The sequence below is a fragment of the Ceratotherium simum genome, chromosome X (assembly GCF_057802395.1).
Source record: "Ceratotherium simum simum isolate JZ-2026a chromosome X, ASM5780239v1, whole genome shotgun sequence".
Taxonomy (NCBI): Eukaryota; Metazoa; Chordata; class Mammalia; order Perissodactyla; family Rhinocerotidae; genus Ceratotherium; species Ceratotherium simum.
Genome location: NC_141940.1, coordinates 26,080,884 through 26,095,341, shown reverse-complemented (window position 1 = coordinate 26,095,341; position 14,458 = coordinate 26,080,884). Strand labels below are relative to the sequence as shown.

The 14,458-nt window shown below is 38.6% G+C and overlaps 1 protein-coding gene across 20 annotated transcripts in view; it reads right to left on the bottom strand.

The window, feature by feature from the left end:
• Positions 1-14,458, bottom strand: part of TENM1 (teneurin transmembrane protein 1) — a 773,006-nt gene that overhangs the window by 12,247 nt on the left and 746,301 nt on the right. For all 20 annotated transcript variants that reach the window (XM_087427630.1, XM_087427629.1, XM_087427639.1 and 17 more), the window contains one exon: positions 3,473-3,769. In XM_087427630.1, the coding sequence (XP_087283756.1) occupies positions 3,473-3,769 (297 nt within the window). The remainder of the gene's footprint in view (positions 1-3,472; positions 3,770-14,458) is intronic.

Sequence of the window (14,458 nt, the reverse complement as noted above, 5' to 3'; positions counted from 1 at the left end):
ATACCATTTAGCTTTCACTTGGCTGTTTTTTTACTTTGAGTGCGCATATTATCAGTTTGTTCAAAAACAATGCTTATGAGTCCACCCAACGCCCACAGTGCTGCTACTGGATAAAAGGCCATTTCTTATTAGTCCAAACAATAGAGTGGGAGACTTTTTATTTTTTTAAACTGATTGCGAGATCCTAAAAGAGATCATTGTAAAGAAGAAAAAAGGACAATCATGGCTGTATACTCATTTGAACAAGGATAGAAATGCGAGATGGTAGAAATTTGAAAAGTTAAAGCATTCAAATGACCACCAGATGGCAGTGTGGGGCCACCTGGAAGTTCAAGCCGAAGGCTGCATTCTGTCCCTCTAGGCAGCCTTTGAAAATTTCAGCCCCAAAGAGGCAATTTTGTGTAAATGTATCAGACTAACGCATCTTATTAAATGCTTATGAAATATATTTAAATGCATTTTAAAAATGAAGTTCTTAAGAATGATTTCAGGAAACTGAAAGATTTATGTTTTCTGTACTACAAACTTTTAGCCCCACAAGTCTCAGAAATATAATTAACTCAGAGACGTCTCATAAATCAAGATAGAGAATTAATGACCACATAGAGAAAATTTAAGAAACAATAATTGATTTTTTTAATAGAGAAGAGATCATTTAAGCAACCGCAGCTATTACCCAAATAATTATTCTTCTCCTAATGGCTACAAACCATTGTGCATGAAAATGATACACGTAACTTTCACTTTAGAGGAAGTCAAACGATTTTTACGAAATTTCTGCATGTTAAGGGGAAATATCTGCTGTTGCTTTTTAACATATCATGGTATAGGGATGGCAAGCAAATTTACAGAGGTAATACCAGAAGTATTTTGAGGTATAAAAAGAGGTATACATTTTAAAGTTTGAGAGTTCTTATATTACAATATACTACAAGAGCCAGGCTCTTTGTCCTTGCTCTGCCCCAGACATAGTGAAAGAATGTGCCAGCAAAGGCCATGTTAAAGAGAGACACAGAACTTCATCACCTCACTGGAAAAGTTATGTGTAAACTGGATTTTGGTAAATTCAACATTCTTTCCCTTTTGTTTCTAGAATCACAATTTCAAAGATGGTTTAATTTCCTTCCTTTCTTCTTTCCCTTCTTCCTTCCTTCCATTCTTTCCTGTTTTAATCTACCTTCAAGTAGCAGTAAGTGCTAGCATTTAAGTTCTCATCTTGATAAATACTATAATGCATTATTTAAATAGAAAGAAATTAACTTTTATTGAATGACTAGATGTGTTGGGTGCTTTACATTAAGTTATTTCATTTAACCATTTCATCTATTCAGTGAATTAGTTATTACTACTGGTAATAATAATGTTAATAAAATCAATCTCACGATAAATAATTTTTGGAAAGCAAAGAACCATTCCATAATTATGTATTTTGTAGGTTTTGAGTTTTGCGTAATAGGATTGCTTAAGTCAGGGGCTTACCTTTTAATTAGAGAACAAATTAAATGTGAAATCAAGAAAAGGACAAGAGTCAACTAAAAGACACAAGCGATTTGGCTTGTTTCACTGGTCAGTAAACTAGTCTTCGGAAGTACTAAGGCTTTCTCGATACATTATTCTGAGTCAATAAGGTCTTATTTCTGTCCACTGCAGACGCTGACAGTCTCACAGAGTTTTCTTTGTTTTCAAAGAATTATTGCCAACTAAGTTTCTATAGCAAAGAGAGCTTATGTGAAGTTTACTTCACATGATTCTTTGCTCAAGTAAGTTTGATGAAATAATCAGCTAATTCAGAAAAAAGAAACAATAAAACTGCTTCATTGATGTCAGAGGAGAGGCTAAATAACTGAATGCAGGGCTGAAATTTAGGTTTTCAATGGGCTCTTTTGTTACTGTATAGACAGCCTAAAGGAAAAGTCTTAGAGACTCAGATGCAACTGTCTCAGGCAATTAGCTCAGTAGCCAGACTCTGGTGCTAATGAGGTTGGGGTTCCGAGTTCATACCCATGCAAACGCCTAAGGAATGTTGGCTACTTCACTAGTCACATGTATGACCTGTGAAAGGATCAATGCAAACCCATCCTCATTCCTAGAGAAACAAATCAGCCTGTATTCTGCTAATAATCAGTGGCATCTTTTTTCATATGAAGGTCATCATTATATGCCTTGCCTACGTAAACATACCACCAAATATTTGGATTCAGTTAATTTTGTAACAAGTTTAGCACTTTGTGGACATTAGTCACATGATTTTGCCAATCATTCTGGTTATTAAAATTCAAAAGAAGAAAGACCCACTCTATAAGATTCAGATGTTCCCAGTGTAGAGTACAGATTAAAGATTTGATTGATTTCTTCAGCAGAAAAGGACGCAGGGTGGATACAGCAGAGGACTCCCTCCTTTACCCTAGCTCCCAAGTGGTGTTCTGTTTTATCTCTTAGATATTTCCAACTTGGTGAATTCCCCAGTGACTGACTCAGGGAAATAGTACAATAGTTTTATAATGACATACAACCACTGGCACACTTTTTTTTTTTTAAACTTTGGGGGGTATATCAGAAAGGCTTGGCACCATTTAGTGCAAATAGTGAAATTTCACCACATAAGCTATAAGCTCCTATGACTTTTCTAAGAACGTCTGGGGGTTACCTTGCACCGATTAGCCTTGAATCCTCAAGGGAAAGCATTTTTCAATTTTCCTGGAAATTACTTCAGGACTGAGGAATTCAGTTGAGTGGATAGATTTGGAAAACAAGAGACACTATCTTAAGACATCACAAATTGAGATGGCAGATAGAGATCAATTTCCCTTATTGTTTTCTGCTACTGATCTGGCCAGAAACCATTTTGCTGTGTGTGGGCTGATATTTGACAAATGGTTCCGGTGGTGGGATTAAAATCCTTGTCTATTCCTATCAGACAGAGGCCACGAGCTCCCATTACAGATGCTACTGGAGACTTCACTGCACACAAAGGACTATTACCAATGAGGCCCCACTGCCACGATTACTCGTGAAAATTAGTTCTCAAATGCCTACTACTAAAATTTCACTGACTATCCTAACAAAATTAGAATTCCTTATCCTCTGTGTAAGTGGCTCTTTTCCAGAGCTGAGATACATTAACACACAATTTTATAATTTTCTACCTATTTTACCTCCGTATGAACTTTCATAATAATAAAGATACCTTTTCAAGAGCATGAACAAATATGCTTAAATGAGGAGAAAGCTAAGCCATTATCTTGACTTCAGTTTGAAAAGAGTACCTGGCGTAGTGTGAGGTTGGTGAAAGTTTTCAGATGAAAAACAGCTTATCCTTATAGGTACAACATTTTTTTTGTTACTTCTATAGAGCAGAACAGCCAGAACACATACCTTCTCCTGCAGGTCCTCACCAAGGTGGGTGATTACGGCCACTTTCAATATTCTCATTCAGAAACTCAGAACTGGTTTATTTTCCTTATATACCTACCTTTTCTAAGTACGTATAGCTCCAAATTTTCCCATCAGCCCAAGTTCTTGAAATTATTTTTCCACTCTGGTCATATTCCATTTTTTCGTTCCATGTCCCTCTTTGAATAAACGTCACCAATCCTGAAGGTGAATATGTGATGTTCACTTCATTATATCTGCTTACGGGTGACCACAGAACAGGTCGTCCAGTCTGGTCGTAAAGAATTCGAAGGGTGAATTTCCGATGGTCATCATAGATCTTCCCTGTGCGAGTTATGTGATCAAAATCTATGGAGAGCAGGTTTCTGTTATGGGCCTACAAAAAAGAGATAAGAGATACATTTTAAGCACTGTCTTGGTTCCCCTCATTCACTGTGAACAGTGCATTCACAATTGTGAAGCTTTTTCTGATTCTCCAACAATGGGGTCTCTCGCCTTTGAATCTGCGTGGCTTCACGTTCCTCAGATGACACTTACCTTTATTCTCCCACCAGACTGTACAATTCTGGAGGGCTGGGCCTATGTCTTAAGGCCTGGAATGCGATAGATTTTCAATATGCGGTTGTTTTTTCCCAACTCAAGCCTCAAGTGTACTGACACAATTTTTAATAATTATGTAATCTTATTTTATGTGAGTCAGATGCCTACTAAGGAGTGAGACTTCCTTCTCTCTTTTTACCAGTGAAGTGGCCACAACATAGAATAGTGAATTATTCACGTGATTAGAAATCAGAAAAAAGGAATATAGTGAGCCCTCACTAATTTGTACAGATTCCATTCTTTGGCTTCCTTGTTCTTCTGGGCCTGGAGTTATGTGACTTCACATCTATCACAGGGGGACTCAGGTTGCCCTCTAGTAACGGAACGCCACTCAGCAATATTTTCACAGACGCCGGCAGGTAAATGTGGTAGGTGTTTGTAGGTCACCCAGTACCTGCAAGGGTGGCGCCACTAAATGAGGTTAAAGCATGGAATTAAATTTGGATACAAAGTTTAGAAACAATTAGTAGTTGGGCTAGGTTCTGGTTTTAGGCTTCCTCTACTGCATGCTAGCACTCCCTGTGTGTACCTCAAAACCACAAGGTTGTTCCAGAGTGAGCCCGATGCAAGGGACCTCGGGTGGATTCCATGAAAGACAACACCCAGTGATACACGACTCTAGGAAAATCAGCTGGGTCCACACAAGATAACCAGACAACTAAATGACTTAGTAAAAAGGTTTAAAAATCAGTAAAAAGGAAAATTTGCTGGGTTTTTAAAGCAACTGGCCAACTGACCTGATTTTTTCCCACTCTTCAGCTGGTAGTGCCACTGTTTGGCAGTCTCACCAGTAACTTCTGCTCGGCTAGCTGACCACAATACAGAGCTGAAGAAGGCTCTGTGGAAGAGGGGAGCTTTGTAGGAGGCAAGCGGAAGGACAAGGGGAGGGCTTTTAAAATTTATTTTAGATTAGTTTAATTAAGTTTTAGTGAGTTTTTTGTGTTGTTTTATTATAACTTTTTATGTTGAAATAGTCTGACTCACAATAACTTGCCAAAATGGTACAGAGTTGCCATGTACCCTTCACCCAGCTTTCAAGGTACAGACTTTTAATTTGAATGGAGGGAGTCCAAGCACAGCTGGCAGGAACCAAGGCAAGAATGTGTAGGGGAGGAAAAATAATCTTCCCTCTACCCTTCTAGGTTCTTGGCTGAGATCCCCCTGTAATAAAAGGCAGATTAACAGGAGAAGAACAAACAGAAGTTTAATAACATGTACGCCTCTTGTATACAAGGGAGAGATCCAGAAAAACTGAGTAACTCTCCAAAATGGCCCAAGCTATCATCTTAAATACTATCTCCAGCCAAAGGCAAAAGAAGATGTTGTGGGGGAGGCCAGATATGGAAAGTTACCAGGAAAAGCACAATAAAGCAGGGTAAGGTTGTTATGCAGATTTAAGTCACCGCCTTCTCCGTTGATAAGAGTTTCTAGAGATTTAATCATTTCTTCTTCCTAGTACAGGGAGGGAGACACTCCTACAAATGGAGATTTCCCTTATAAATGTAAATGTCTTACAAAAGAGTAACTTCTACTCTGTTTTCAGAGCTTCTCCTGTGTCTGCTGTTTCTTAAAAAAATCAGCCTAAAATAATCTTTATGCCAAAGAGGCGTATTTTGGGTGGAAAATTCTGCTCCCCTTCAAATGAGAAAGGAGAGACTTTGAGAAGTATAAAGAGCAGTGGCCCAAGGGTCAGGAGACATTTAGTTAGCTGCTTGTCTGTGCAGCAGTCATTTCTTCTATCAAGGCCTTAGTTTTCTTATCGGTGACATGGGAGTGACACTACCACTTTACACTACAGAGTTGTTTCTAAAAATTAAATGTGATTACATATACAAGTACCTGGTGAAGTATAAAAATAATATTGGTAATTGTTATTTTTAGAATACAATGATTACTTTTCTCATTTTAGTTAGGCTTTTGAATGGGCCCATGTGTCAGATTCCAAGGTGACGGTAGCTTGGTGTACTAGATTTATGTCTGTAGGAATTGTCAACATGATCCTGAACAGAACGTTAAGTATCTGGTTAATGAGGTAACGGGAAAAAGCCTACATTAGGGTTTGATTATGCGGGGGATCAGAATTTGTCACCCCAAAATATGTCTCTCTGGCACAATTATTTTTAAGAACAAATCAACTCAGAAAGAAACTTTGACCTTTTCCCTAACTGCCTGAAAGAATTTAAGATAGAAGGTCTGTCCCAGGAAGGAGCTATCACCATAGATAACTCTGGGTATGCTAGACTGGGAGGAACCTTGCTAAGCCCATTTTATCAAAGTTCTCTCTGGGGTCTCACTGTCTATAGATGGCCTAGCAAACATTTCTTTACCAGACACTTGCTTTTCCATGTGCATGTGAATTGCCTTCCCCTCCTTTGAAGTTCCAAACCACTACCCCCAACATCCTCCTTTGTCTTTAGCTGAAGATAGTATTTAAGGTGGTGGCTTCAGCCATTTTGGCAAGTTACTTAGTTTTCCTGGTTTTCTCCTGTGTGTACGTGTTATTAAATTTTGTTTCACTTTCTCCTATTTTTCTGTCACATGTCAACTTAATTCTTAGACCTGCCAGAAGAACCTAGAGGGTAGAGGAATAGTTCTTCTTCCCCTACAACTACATTAATCATAGTTGGATTAAACTGATTCACTAGCTATTCAACTAAATTTTATGTTCATTTTTAATTTTTGTGGTTAAAGATCCCTTTAAATACCTAAAAGCTATGTACTGTGTCCCCAGAAAAATGCACATAAGCACATAAATGAACATTTCAAATAAAATCTCAAGGGGGCTCTGAAACCCAAACATAAAACCTCTAGAGGTCTCAAGAGTCCAATTTCAAAATCCTGGTTCAGAAAAAGTATTTTTATTTAAAAAATTTTTTTATTTTTATTTTTTAATTGATATATAATTGACATATAACATATTCGTTTTAGGTGTACAACATGATTCAATATTTGTATTGTTAAAAATGAGACAACAGGCCCAAAATGGAGTCACTTCTGCCAAGCCCACATCACCAAACTGAGACTTTTAATACCTAACCTAATTGCAGTTTCAACCTCCTCCAGGAATGTAATCTTAACTGGTCAGTCTGGAATTTCCTGGTCAGCACTAGTGAGGTAATCTGCCTGAAAGACTCCTTTCATCCCCTAAAGGAAGGTGACCTTGCCTGAAACAATCCACTCTTTACCCTCTTCTGCCTATAAAAGCCTTCCAGTTTGTACAGCTCCTTGGAACTCCTTTCCATTTGCTAGATGGAATGCTGTCCAATTCATGAATTGTTGAATAAAGTCAATTTGATCTTCAAATTTACTCAGTTGAATTTTGTTTTTTAGCAGTATATGTTGCGCAGTGATCACCACAATAAGTCTAGTTCACATCCATCATCACATACACTTAATTTTTTCTTGTGATGAGAACTTTTAAGATCCACTCTCTTAGCAACTTTCAAATATACAATTACAGTATTATTAACCATAGTCACCATACTGTACATTACATCCTCATGACATTTATTTTATCACTGGAAGTTTGTACCATTTGACCTCCTTTACCCATTTCACCCAACCCCCACCCTCTGTCTCTGGCAACCACGAATCTGTTCTCTGTTTTTTCTGTGTCTATGAGGTTTTTTTTTCAGATTCCACATATAACTGAGATCCAGAAAGTGTTTTTGTCTTAGTGGCCTGGACGACCGCAAAGCCAACATTCTCATTGCAGACTTTGGTCTTCCCTTGCTCACTTTGCTTTTTAAAATAAACTTCTCAGCCTCCCTTCATCGGCATTATAAAGGTGATATTTTTTCATTGCAGAAAAATTGGAAAATATATAAATATATAAACAAAATTATTACCTGTAATCCCACCCTCCAATGTGAATCGCTGCTAATACTTTGCTCCATTTCATTCCATTTATCCTACTTTTTTTGCATGATCTATGCCCATATATTTAAAGAATACAACTAGGATGTACTTAAAGTTTTATGTCCTAATTTTTCAGCTAATGTGTTATCTTGAGCATTCTTCATGTCATTAAATATTCTTAAAATGTGGATTTTAATGGTTGCATAATATCTTCCTACATAATAAACATTTATTTTTCCATTCTCCTATTGCTGGAAAATAGAGGTTTTGTTTTCCATTTTTCCTTCATATCTTATATTTTGTTGAACATTTTTGTAAATAAATATTTCCTTAATACAGAATCCAATAAGTGAAATAATTGGGTCAAATGATAAGAACATATTAAAGACTCCTGATGCAACTTGAGATATTACTTTACAGTGCACAAAGGATTATACAAATTTATACTCCCATTAACTAGTAGTGAGAGAGCCTGTCTTATTCTGTCCTTACCAGTGTGGGAGATCAAGATTTGGCCACCCTGAAATATATCTCTTTACCTTGATTGTTTTCTCTGATGGACATTTGACCTCCCCCACTAACTGCCTAAAGAATTTGACATAGTAACTCCTTCCTGGAACAGATCTTCTATCTGATGGCTGTAATATAATGTAAAATAGATGTTACAATAGGAAAGGCACCAACAAGCCCATCTTATCAGAAGTTCTGCCTCTCTGGCCACATTCTCTGGATGGCCCTGAAAGGAGTTGCCAAACAAACATTTACATTTATAAGGGAAATCTCCATTTGTAAAGGTATCTCCCTCTCTGTTTTGGGAAGAGGGGGGATGACCTCATTTCTAGAAACTTATCAATGTGGAAGGTGAGGCCTTAAATCTGCATAATAACCTTACTCTTGTTTACTGTGCTTTAGCGATAATCTCCTGTAACTGACTCCTCCCACCCCCAACATCCTCCTCTGTCTTTAGCTGAACATGGTATTTAAGACGAGAATTTCTGCTATTGTGTTGAGAAATGCAGTGTCCCTGGTTTCTCCCATGTATACATGTTATTAAACTTGGTATTATTTTCTCCTGCTAACCTGTCTTGTTAATTATTTGGCCAGCCATAAGAACCTTAAGGGAAAGGGCAGAGGGGGTTTCTCCCTCTTCCCCCACACCAGCATTGAGTATTATTATTATTAGTGAACTTTTCCCAGTATGAAAGTTGGAAAGTGGTATGTTACTGTGGTTTAAATTTGCGTTTATTTGATTACTAGTGAAGTTGAACTCTTTTTGATGTCTTATTGACCACATGTATGTCTTCTATGAATTGTCTGCTCATGGTGCTTGCCCATTTTTCTATAGGGGTGTGGCACTTTGCTTTTCTCAACCTCTTTTGGTTTCAGTTTCTTCATTGGCCAGCTGGGGCTAATGATATTTGCCCGTAATTTTGAGCTTCTGCAAAAAAACGAGCTTGCAAAATTTTGAGCTTCTGCAAATGTTCCATGCTGTGAATTCTATCCAGAAGACTAGTGATTAGATACTCAAATTATTTGGGAGGAGACGCTGTTAGTCTCAGGGGTAGGTTTAATTCAGGGAATAGAGCCACAGATTGGGAATCATGACTCTTTAAACCATCTGTAGCCAATGTGTGTAGTGTTATAGTGCATAAATAAACAGTAACCTGCTGTTATCACCTAAAAGGTGATAGAGAAGCACATATTTTCTGTCTTTTGATACGCAGGGCTTGGAAACCTATCCGAAACCAGGTGTTCTTTCTTCAACTACCTTTCCTGTGGTTTTATAGCCACATATCTCCAACTGTAATACCATTCATTTACAATAGCTGTAAAATATCCATGTACTCCCAGAGACGGTTGTAACTGTTACAATTTATGTTATAATGATAGTTAAAGAGTCAAAGTAACAAGTGATTTCCAGTTCAACTAAATTTGTGATTTTATTTGTCTGATAGATTAAGTTTACTACTCAAGAACACATTTCTTAATAAAGTCATTACAGCTACACAAGCAGGGATCTCTGTTAAAAAGCCACTACAAAGCAAGCAGAGGAAAACTCTGCCTGATGTTCTTGCTCTGCCTTTCAAGACTTCTGCAACCATGCTTCTCTGTTCCTGGATAATGCACTCTGATATTCAGATGTTGCTGAAACACTAGTTTCAAAGTCAGGTTTGGAATGCGTGATATTGTGATTTATAATAAAAAATATATATTTGGTCTTTGACCCATTCCTGGCACAGAGTTCCTAAAACACTTGAAATTTCCTGTGATAAGAATGATAAAGGTGTCTTCAGTTATGTTAATAAGGCAAATTATGGAAAGCCTTTAGGTAACCTAAGGATGGGGCCTGGTTGCCAGGGGAGCCAACCGTGAGATTAAAGGGTTGGAACTTTCAGTGCCCCCTCCTCCCAACCTCTGGGGAGGGGGGAGGGGCTGGAGATTGAATCAATCTCCAAGGGCCAATGATTTAATCAGTCGTGACTTACAATGAAGCCTCCTTAAAAACTCAAAAGGACAGGGTTCAGAGAGCTTCTGGGTTGGTGAACACATGGAATTTTGGGGAGAATGGCATGCTTGGAGAGAGCATGGAAGCTCCGTGTCCTTTCCCCATGCCTTGCCCTATGCATCTCTTCCATCTGACTGTTCCTCAGTTATAGCCTTTTATAATAAACTGGTGATCTAGTAAGTAAAATGTTTCTTTGAGTTCTGAGCTGCTCTAGCAAATTAACTGAACCCAAGGAGGGAGTCTTGGGAACCTCTGATTTATAGCCAGCAGGTCAGAAGCACAGGTAATAACCTGGGCTTGAGATTGGTGTCTGAGGTGGAGGGTTGGTCCTTAACCCATGGAATCTGATGTTATCTCCCCGTAAATAGTGTCAGAATTGAGTTGAATTGTAGGACACCCAGCTGGTGTCCCAATAATTGCTTGTTGGTATGGGGAACTACCCCCCTACTCAAATTGAAATTGTGTCCAGGAACCCAAAAGGGAAGGTAATGTAAAATTTGGCTGAGAGCTGAAAGGGGATGAAGGAATTAAGGATGTCACAGAGTTCCCTGCAGAGTCTCCTGTGGAAACCACATGTGAGAAGGCTGGGAAGGAGAATGCTTTTCCAGGTGAGATCTCCCACCTTCCTTCTTGAGTGCTTATGTGCCTCCAGCCTCTATGGCAGTAACCAGAACTAGGCTGACTGCCTCTGACTGCTGGGGTCATGGGCAAGGTTGGGAATGCTCCACATTCATACAAGTGCTTGTTTGCCTGAAATACAATAATAGTCCTTGACTTAAGTGTGGGCCATCCATCCTTATTTCCACTCTTCCTCCAAACAGTCTACACCAATCCTTGCCTTGGAAAAGAAAGGGGCAAAGAAAGGGTTGAAATTTGGGAACGGTCCCAAGTTGAAAATGGTCTCTTTGGACAGGTTGCACATTGAACAAGACCTTTGAGTTTGGCAACTGAGGAACTGTATGTTGGGGTAAGAAAGCTGGACTTGGTAATTTTTTTAATAGGGGAAGAAGTATCTATGCTTTAATTTATCCTTTGGTTTCCCTTACATTTTTTTCAGCTTTGCTAAGGAGAAGTAAGGAGAAAGCCTTGCTTTTTATTCATACTTGGACTAGAAAGGAAAAAGGGAGGCATGTGCTCCAGGGAGCCATGGGTTGTGTTGCCAGCAGAAATCAAAGTGCCTGTGAAGGGTGGGTACAGGCAGAAGCTCCAAAGGAAAGTGTCCTTTGCTTCCCCTCAGGGCCTTTTCTTGCTCTTTCCTAGTAGTTTGTGTGTTAATTGCTTAAGAGATCAACCCTTCCAATTTGAGAGTCATTCAATCAGTAGGATAGATACATTAGGTTGATCTATAGGCAACTGCTGATATTTGACTGTTTTTGGCCTACAAAAAGGGCAATTTGCTACGGTTCAACTGAATACACACACACACACACACACACACACACACACACACACACACACTGTGCTGAATTCTAAGCTATGCTCACAGCCGTTCATTTTCTTTCTTCTACAAGGAGGAGAAGGCTGCATTTTCAAGGATGCTGTCCAGCATTTCAGCTCACAATGCAACTGAGTTACCTGTTTAATTTTTGCTGAAGCAATTGCCGAATTAGTGAGATGGGCCAAACAACCACCTCACAGTTTGGGAGATGCACTGCATTTAATTTCCATGAAGTTATGAGAATGGATAGAAAAGCCGCAGTTGATTATAATTAGTACATGCTACTCTACCCTCACTGGTTTTAAGGTAATTAATACTTAATTTTTAGAAATCAATCAATACAATTCTACTGATTTTATTTTTTATTGCTATTGCTAGGTTGGCAATGAAAAACCTACTTAGGCTTGCTTTTATTTCGCAGAGTTGCCTACAAAAGAACAGGGCATGTATTCAGTGTTAGCATCAGCCTCTACTATTTGGAATTTCCTTTTACCTTTTTCTCTTTTTTCCTTTTTACTCCCAAGTCTCTATCTTGCCGACCCACAAGATCTTAGTGCCAGAAGGGATCTTAGGACATGGGCTATTGAGCTGGACTGTGTGGGTTCAAATCCTGATATCACCACTTACTAGTTGTGCGACCTTTCTGTGCCTCAGTTTCTTCATCTGTAAAATGAGAATGATAATAATAGAACCCTCTTGATAAGGTGTTATGAGTAGTAAATGAGTTAATATATGGCAATACAAATAGTAAGACCTCAACAAATGTTAGCTGCTGTAATTATGATTAATGGTAATAATACTACTGATAATAGAGGTTGCACAGCCCATATCCCTCATTTTATACATGGGAAAAGTGGTGAAAAATTATAGGCATACCACTTCTTCCTCAAAATCTTACTCATTCCTCTGAAGGGGAACAGAATTTGCCACCCAAAAATATGCCTCTTTGGTATAAGGATTATTTTAAGGTGGTTATTTTTAAGAAACAGCAGACACAAGAAAAGCTCTGAAAACTAAGTAGAAGTTACCCTTTTGTAAGAGCAATTTACATTTATACAAGGGAAATCTCCATCTGTAGGGGTGTCTCCTTCTCTGTACCAGGAAGAAGAGGGTGACTAAATCTCCAGAAACTCTTATCAATGGAGAAGGCAATGACTTAAATCTGCATGACAACCTTACCCTTGTTTACTGTACTTTGCCTGATAACCTCCCATAACCGGCCTCCCACCTCCAATATCTTCTTTTCCCTTTAGCTGGAGATGGTGTTTAAGGCGGTGGCTTGGGCCATTTCTACAAGTTACTCATTTTTTCAGGGTTTCTGCCATGTATACAGGAGGCATACATATTATTAAACTTCTGTTTGTTTTTCTCCTGTTAGTCTGTCTTTTATTACAGGGGGGTCTCAGCCAAGAACCTAGAAGGGTAGAGGGAAAATTATTTTCCTTCCTGCACACTTCTCACCTGACTTCTGCCGTACCATTTAACTTGGACACTTTTCGCACTATATTAATTTGCTCTTGCTTAAATACTTTTCTGTTGGTGAATTTATCTGTGTGACCACACATTAGATATTTAAAATTTTTCATACCAAATCATTAATGCTTACATACACGTGAAATAATGTTTTCTAGTTATCTTAGTGGACTTGACCCAAAATTAACAAATACAGTAGTTTCTATGATTTGAAGGTCCCAAGAATCCCCTGACCCAAAAAATCAACACTGCCCAGTGGCCTTGATGCCTGAAATCTCCTGTCTCCAGATGACTCCTTAGGGGTAGATGCACTGTTACTTAGGGCTGAGAACTACAGATACATTTTTAAAATAGATTAATCTATCTGCAAGCAGGCTCCGTATCTAAATTTTCACAAAATGAATCCCTCCAGCAAACCTGGGGAGAAGGAAGTTAAAATACTGTGAAGCTAATGCAAACTCCAACTTTGAACAGCCTGAAGCTGAGCGCCCTGTCAGCAAAGGCATTTTCTGAGAATGGAGGGAGATGCTGGAACCCTCTTGGCTGCCTCCCAAATTCCCCATCATTTGTCAGCCTGGGACCTTGTGTTTCAAATAGGCCTGTTCCTCCTTTCACAGCTCAGATCACATATGAACATTCACATGTTGCATTTGAAAACCAATCTATCCCATTCTCAGTTATCTTTGGGTAGAGAGAAAAAAAATCAGTTGTGAGGGTTTTAGATTAGTCTTTGCTTCATTTTGTTTGTAAACATATAATCATCTTACTTGATTTTATGACTTTGGTTTGAAGTGCTAAGCTTCCTGGATTTTTTTTTCTTTTTTTTTTTTTTTTTTTAATAAAGAAGGCTGCAGTTCTAGGGTTTTGCTGTAACCTCACATCTCAGTCTGTGAAATCTTGTAAAGAGCTCTGGGATCCAATGCTGGGATAAGCCTCATATAACAGCATTATTATCCATGGACCCAGCAAGGTGCAATCTGGATGTAAGTTCCTAAAACAGTTTGCTTTTGGTGACTGTCCAATTCTTTTACAACTGCCTCTATTGTTATCTGCACTCTAATTTCTCTATTGTCCGGGGAAATGTATTTATGGGGACAGATTGATGCAGCAGATGAGAAGATACATGAACTGGATGTGAAAGTACTTTGCAGGGAAGATGATTCAAACACAACCCAGGTTGGGGGGAAATG